The sequence below is a fragment of the Etheostoma spectabile genome, chromosome 15 (genome assembly GCF_008692095.1).
Source record: "Etheostoma spectabile isolate EspeVRDwgs_2016 chromosome 15, UIUC_Espe_1.0, whole genome shotgun sequence".
Classification (NCBI taxonomy): domain Eukaryota; kingdom Metazoa; phylum Chordata; class Actinopteri; order Perciformes; family Percidae; genus Etheostoma; species Etheostoma spectabile.
The window spans coordinates 13,513,105-13,520,316 of record NC_045747.1 but is presented as its reverse complement, the minus strand read 5'-3'; the positions used below and the strand labels follow the sequence as shown (position 1 = coordinate 13,520,316).

Genomic DNA, 7,212 nt, shown 5'->3' with positions numbered 1-7,212 from the left:
CAATACCAAACCTCTAGAATGTTAATAGGTTAATCTACAGCAGTTTTATTTACAAAATTACACAAAAGCAAAACACAGCCCTTCTTTTGAAGAGCATTTTTGGAAAATAACTTAAAAACAGAAAAATACATTTATTGCAGTATACTACAATCTTGTTACATGATGCAAATGCACCATCTTGATGTACAGATTTTCAGTGCAATTTATTCAGGTGCATCCTTGCCACAGGGACCACGAGCTTTGCCTCAGAGCATCAGGGATGTTAAAACCCCTACATCACATTTCCCCTCGCTTATGTGACGATGTCATAACGATTCCATAGCTGTAATTTTAAATGGTCATCATTGAGGAGATTCTTCACATTACACACTGATATATGTACAAGTTACTGCATTACAAATTATTTGAGAGCAATGATCCAGTAGAGAGCAAGTAGTCATAAGAACATAAACAATATCAGTAAATATGAAGTAGTCTGTCTCTGAAGGTTACATTACAGAGTTGAAGCCGTTTGCCTACCACATACTCCTAACATGATCCAGCTTATAGCTTCGGTCATAACTTCTCTCTTTGGCTGCCAACATGAGAAAAAAAAGAATATTTTTATGGGGGGGAAAAAAACTCCAGTAGTTGCTCTTACTTATGATTAAAAACAAAACAAATGGATGGTGTTAATATACCTCAAACTGGAATATAAACCAATGTCTTGAGAAAGTCTGTTTAAATCTACACCCTGTTTTATAAAATTCAGGGCAAAACGTGAAAAAATAACTTGCATGAGCCAGAAGAAAATATTAATGTTGATTTTATACCCAACACAGGCAGCACCACTTTGTGGCTACAACTTCTGTACTGTGTTGGCCAGTAAAAGGAAGTAGTAGTTTATTGACAGCTTCCTGTCTCACTGCCTGCCTGTTGCTGCAAAGACTTCATCTTAAAACCCTGAACCAAGCCAGTTAAGTCTTATTTCAGAGGTTGGGTGGTGTTACTGTACTCCTTCAAGAGCCATGGTTAGGTGGGTGCTGGAGGTCCTGCCCTGAGAAGATCGGGTGTAGCAGTGGGTGGAGTTGGAGAGCTGCCGCTGCAGCAGCCTGTGAGGGCCGGGGTGTGAAAAGTGTGGGGTAGAGGGCGTGTGGTACATGGTGGAGAGCTAAGGGGGTGTGGTGAAGTGCAGACGCTGGGATAATATGTATAGGCTGACCAGAGAGGAAGGCTGCATGGTGGGCAGGAATCAGCCCAGCATGTCCTAGTGAGTGTCCCAGAGAATGGCCAAGGGAGTGACCTAAATGAGACAGGGAGATGGGAGTAAAGTGGTGCTGGGGAATGTGGTGTACCTGGGCCAACTGGGCATGTGCATGATGTGGGTGGTGGGCATGTGCTGGATGAATGCCCATGGCTGCAGCAGTGGCAGCATGGTGCTGCAGGATGGCATGTTGCACTGTGGTGATTGATGTGCCAGAGGCCATGGAAGCCATAGACACAGTGGGCTGCTGGATGTGGATCTGTTGGAGGGTTGGGGGAGGGGGAGCTGGGGCCAAGTTGGCAGCTGCCGCAGCAGCAGCTGCGGCAGCAGCTGCAGACGGAAATGTCTTGACCTGCTTGGCCAAAAGCTGTTGCTGGATGTGCTGCTGTGCAGCCTGTTGCAGCTTGCTGTACTTCTCCATCTCCTCTGGTGTGAATGTAATGGGCTGACTCTCCAAAGGAGCCAGTCCATCCTCCTCTGCCTCCATGCCATCTTCCTCCATGTTGGGTGGTGGGTAAGCAGGGTAGGCATGCATTGGAGGCTGCTGCATTTCTGGCATGAGGGACTCCATCATGGGATTGTGAGAAGGGTCCTGTCCCGATTCACCTTGATACGGGGGCATCATCATGGAAGGCTCGTGTTCAAACAATGGCCGGGGTTCTTGGTGCACCTGGGATTCTGTAGTGGGATGCTGCGTCTCCTCTTGCACCACCATGACCTGTGGGGCCTCCTCAACCTTCTGGACAGGTGGAGCTGGAGGTGGTGGTGGAGGAGGGAACTCCCTTATAGGCTCTACCAAGATAACTTCTGCCTCAGAGCACTTCCCTGCACCTGATTTATCACCCTCATTGGGTCTGGTTAGGGGAATCATTGGTTTCTTCCCTGCTTGCAGCTTACCAAAAAGCGGCAGCATGGTTTTGTTTCCAAGGGTCGGGGGTAGTTTGGGACCAAAGTATCCCTGCGGTGGGTCCTTAATCTTATTCCCAGATTTTGTTCCTGTGGCAGAATCATCAGAGCTTTTTTTAGACTGAACCTTCTCCAGGAGCTGGCGAGCAGTAAGGGTATTTTTCTGTTCCCCTGCATCTCGGGACCCCCCTGGCCTCAGAGACTGGGAGCTGGATGAATGGGGGTTGCGGTTAAGGCCTCGTGATGAAGATGAACGTGGGGACTGGGAACGGTAGATACAAGACCGGTTGAAGTCTCTACGCTGTGCGTCACTGTCAGCTCGAGCCCTGGGGCCTCGTCGCCGAGGAGAGACTTTAGTGGAACTGGAGGAGCGGCTGGCAGAGCTGTGACTCCGACTGTAGCTGCGTCTCCACGATCTTGCACTAGTGCTGCGGCTCCAGCTACTAGAGCTTCTTGAGCTGCTCCGATGGTGCCGCCGGTGCCTCTTCCTGCGGCTGTAGCTGCGTGAACGTGAGCGGGAGTCTTCTGAGGAGGAAGAGGTGTACTGATGTCTCCTGGATTGTCTTCGTCCTCGGCTTCCTCTACGCTCATACTCAGAGTCTGATGAACGTTTGGAGTGCCTCCGTCTGTGACCCTCTTTGCTGTAGTCGCTGTAACTGTCTGAGTAGCTGCGGCTTCGGTGACTGTAGGCGCTGCTGCCTGCTGAGGAGCGCTCAGAACTGCTGGAGTATGAGTGACTACGAGAGGTTTGGCCACGATGGTGCCGACGACTGCTGCCCCGTCTTTCCCCCCGTTTTGAAGAACGGCTGCAGGACCGTCTTGATTCTGCACTATGGTGGCGACGTTGTTCCCGAGGACTTGACCTGTGATGACGTGAGCGCTGAGTATTAGAGCCCCCTTCTTCTTCACTCTCACTGCTGGGCGGTCTACCAGGACCAGGACTCTTTTGAGCTGAGGTGGAGCAGGAGGCACTTTGAGGTGCACTGGAGTCAGTCTTTTGTCGCTTGGTGCCACTGTGCTCCTCTGAGGAGTTGACCTTGTCGGTGCCTTTTCCGGCTCCTCCTTCCTCTGCTCCAGACTTGCAAGGCACTTCCTTAGTAGCACGTTTCCTCTTTCCCGGTTCAACTCCTGCATTTCCCGTAGCTCCCACCGTTCCAGTTGTCAGCTGAACAGAGGAGGCAACAGCTTTATCTTCTGACTTTGGTTTTGCTTTTTCCTTTTCATCACCTGCTGCCTCATCTTGATCGGGACCCTTGTTTTTGCTTTTCTTCCTTTTGTGTTTTTTCTTCTTTTTGGGTTTCTCTTGCATTAGCTCAGTCTCGCCCTCTGCATCTTCTTCTGCTCCCTTGTCTTTTCCTTTACGTTTTGAGTGCTTTGCAGACTTCTTATGCTTCTTCTTTTTCTTTTTTTTCTTGGCACTGCCAGTTGCAAGCTTTTGCTCATCACCTTCTGGTTGGCCAAGATCTTCCTTACCTATACTTGGCTTGTCTTTGTCAGTGCTGGTCCCAGGTTTAGCAGTTATATCTACATCAGCTGTTGATGCAGCCATCTCTTGCCCCTTGCCATCAGACTCTTGACAAGGTTTAGGGGACTTTGCTGCTTTCCCGCCACGCACACCTTTGTTGCGAGACAGCTTGAAGTCAAAGTAGAGGGGATTACAGCTGTAAGACAAGGAAGGCTGAGCTTTTGTAAATTCGAGGAGCTCAGAGGGCCATTGCAGGGTAGTGCTCTCATCTTTGCTCAGAACTGGAAAGAAGGGACCAGTGGGGATTTTAGGACCCAAGCTGGAATCCATTGTGTCCTGTGTTGTTGTGTCTTCGGCTTTTTGTGTAGGGGAAGTGGGAACCATGGTAGCTGTATCTGCTGCGAATGAAGACACATCCTCCTCCTTCATTTTAGGCGATGGAGGAGTTGGCTCTGGGTCAGGGGATAAAGTGACATTATCTTGTCCCTTTTCGGTCTTGCACTCTGTAACGTCGGGCTCTGTCTGTTCAGAACTATCTTCAACTTTCTCCTCCTGCTCCTCCTGCTCCTCGTCCTCGTCTTCTTCTTTTCCCAAACACTGATCAGTTGCCTTCATAAACAGCAAAAACTGGAAGTGAGGCTTTACCCTGCAGTGAGCTGGAGGTATATAGTGGTAGTACTGAGGCTCCTGTCCAGCATATCCTTCCTCTTTTTTCATCATCATCTTCAGTTTGTTGAGAGTAGAGGCTAGAGAGGCTCCGTCGTCAGGCTGCTGCACCTCTTCGGTTGTTGACACACTAGCGTTTTCTCCTCCTTCCCCTCCTCCTTCACCTCCCTTAGAGCTGTCTGTGCTGCTGCCAGATGTCTCCTCTTGCCCTCCAGTCTTCTCTCCCTCCTGGGTCTCTTCCTCCTCCATAGCCTCCTCTCCATGATCAGCAAACACTGCCGCTGCTGTCTCCAGCTTTACTGGGGCTTTCTTGGCAAAAGAGAAGGACACACTAACTTTGGATGAGCCAGTAGGGGTTGGGGATGAGGAGCGTTTCTTCCCCAGAGAGAAGCTGACTGTTGGACTTGGCTTTGGGGAGGCTTCCCCAGTTTTATCTGCCGGAGATCCTTCCATGACACAGTCTGTCAAGGCAGTGTTTTCAGGTGTCATGTCGCCATCATCTGACTTCTCTCCATCCACAGCCACTGTGGTAGTTTTGAACATGGGCCCACTTCCTGGAGTACTGAAACAAAAAAGCATGATAACACAGAGTAAAGGGTTAACTGTGCCCACTGAAGAAATACCAGACCTAATTGCAGTGACAGGATAGTCGCATGCCAGTTGTGTTTTGTTTAATCATGGGCAAGACAAGGTCTCAGTATTGTTCAGTATCAGGGTTCAATTGTATAAACTAAAAAAATAGTAATTAAATAAATTATTATAGTAAAATATTTGACATGTGTCTTCATTTTGAGAAAAATATCCTCCAGACAAGGCTGAAGTTTAAATTCTATATTTTGGCCTGCTATTGTTAAAAGATTGTTAAATTTGTATTTTTGTTTTAACCTGTTACGTGTTTGGCATTAAGGGGTTGCACAATGGTCCTTCAAAAGACAACAGACATTCAATTGTACTACCACTACAGATACATTTTAAAATCCAGCCAGCAGAGGGAACTCCAGGAATAAATTCTTACCGGTCCTGTTGTTTCCTCTGCTCAGCCAGCTCGTGCAATCGACGCAGCATCTTTTCTTGCTTCTTTCCACCTTTCCGGGAACGGGATGACACGTTGCGAGCAAACTCTCTCTGTTTCAGCTCCTTAAGCCTCTGCATTACGCAATGACAAGACATTGACAAGACAGGGAGAAACAAAGCACATCAGGATCTCTTCTCGTACAGAAAAAAAAGACAAAAACATTTTTTGACAGAAAGGATCTCAAGAATTGGAGTACAAGAATTGATAATCAGAAGTACCTGCTTGTGAGCGTGGTCATAAGAGTTAATGTGGTTGTCAAACTCCTGGTGTTTGGTGTACTGTTTGTCACATAGCTCACAATAGAAATTGGCTCTCAGGTCTTCCAGAGCCTTTGCAATGGCTTTCTCCTTTTCCATCTGGTCCTATTGTTTAGGGAAAATACAGGAAGGAATGAGTGAATATTTTACTACAGTATCTAGAGGACTTGGTTTCCTTTTTTCTTCCACTTTTAGATGTACTACAGCACTCCCACTTACACGATATAGAACTGACACTAATTTTCAGAATGCCACCAGACTGAAGGGCCCTTACCTTGTATTTTTGCCGCAGTTCTTCTGTGTCCTCCTTCTCCACTTCAAGCACTCTTCTCTTCTCTGTGGCGTCCTCTGCATAGTCCAACTAAAAGTACAGACGCAGCAGTTACAGCACTTGCAAAATACTCCTGAATCAACGGGAGCAGCCCAAATTCATCTTATATGCTGTTCATACATTTTTATTATACGTTTTGGACAAGCTATTATGCTGTTGGTACATATGGGCTACAGAGGCTATGATTGAGCTATCTGTGTTGCTTTTGTTTTCTCCTACACGTTTCTGATGCTGACAGATTGGATTTCAGCTGGACATTAACAAATGAGTCATGCCTTTTTCAGTGGCTTTATCAAAACAAGTCCTCCATCTGCGTAACTCCATTAATGTAAAACAAGGGGGAGCCATGATGAAAAAAATATAAATTTCTCTATGGTTTGTAATTTTTTTTCTCAAACGGAGAACAGGGGACAAGGGATTTACAGAACAGATATTACAAAACAGTATGCATACTGTGGCAAACTAAAATAATTTTAGTTAGACTACAATAGTAAAGGCATGATGGATTGTGGGAACATGTCAATATAGAAACATAAATCCTCCTTAAGGCAGATGAATGATATTTATCCACAATTATGAAGGTCAAATGCAAATTACAACAGAAACTGAAATTTCAAGAACATTTACATTCTGCAGTCAGCAGATTTTAAAGCAGCTGTATGTTTACTGAGGAAGCCAATGTTACTGTATCATATGGTATTTTCTGTGTTACAATTGTCCATCTCAAATGGTGTTTGGTCAGGGCTCTACACACAACAGTCAACATCTTTAACAGACATTGTGACAAACCATTTAGCTTGGACTGTGACAAGATCATGGTCATGCTGTGTCCCTGTGTGCTATGTCACTGAGACTTCAGTGTTTGGGCACCTAACCCATAGCATTAATCTTTCTCCACTGACCACTTTACATTTGGCACCTATTTACTGTATTTATTTAGGCGAGTGTTCTTCTGGCATCCACCACATTCAGCGTTGTCTGTCAGGTTGCCAGTTGTGAAGAATGATAACTTCAGAGAATTGTTTTCGCTGCCTAACAGTCCAATGCTATGGAGCTTTACATGTCTCCAGCTAAAACTTGACACTGTGCTTAGAGCTCTGCGGCTCATGTAGGGGTTTTCTGCCATGGAAAAGGATTTGAAGAACCCAATGATTCGTCCAGAGACTGTTTGGAAGTCAGCACTGAGCTCTTAATGACCACTGGTTGTGTCACCATGTTCTTTATTTCACCTCTCAGTAATGTTTGTTTGTTTATTTAGGATCCTCATTA

General features: G+C 46.3%; 1 protein-coding gene across 8 annotated transcripts in view; it reads right to left on the bottom strand.

The window, feature by feature from the left end:
• Positions 1-21: 21 nt before the first annotated feature.
• The window catches only part of gpatch8 (G patch domain containing 8), a 30,262-nt gene continuing 23,071 nt past the window's right edge, over positions 22-7,212 (bottom strand). For all 8 annotated transcript variants that reach the window (XM_032537926.1, XM_032537931.1, XM_032537929.1 and 5 more), the window contains 4 exons: positions 5,887-5,973; positions 5,574-5,717; positions 5,296-5,426; positions 22-4,842 (listed from right to left, as the gene is read on the bottom strand). In XM_032537926.1, the coding sequence (XP_032393817.1) occupies positions 999-4,842; positions 5,296-5,426; positions 5,574-5,717; positions 5,887-5,973 (4,206 nt within the window). In that variant the 3' untranslated portion in view covers positions 22-998. The remainder of the gene's footprint in view (positions 4,843-5,295; positions 5,427-5,573; positions 5,718-5,886; positions 5,974-7,212) is intronic.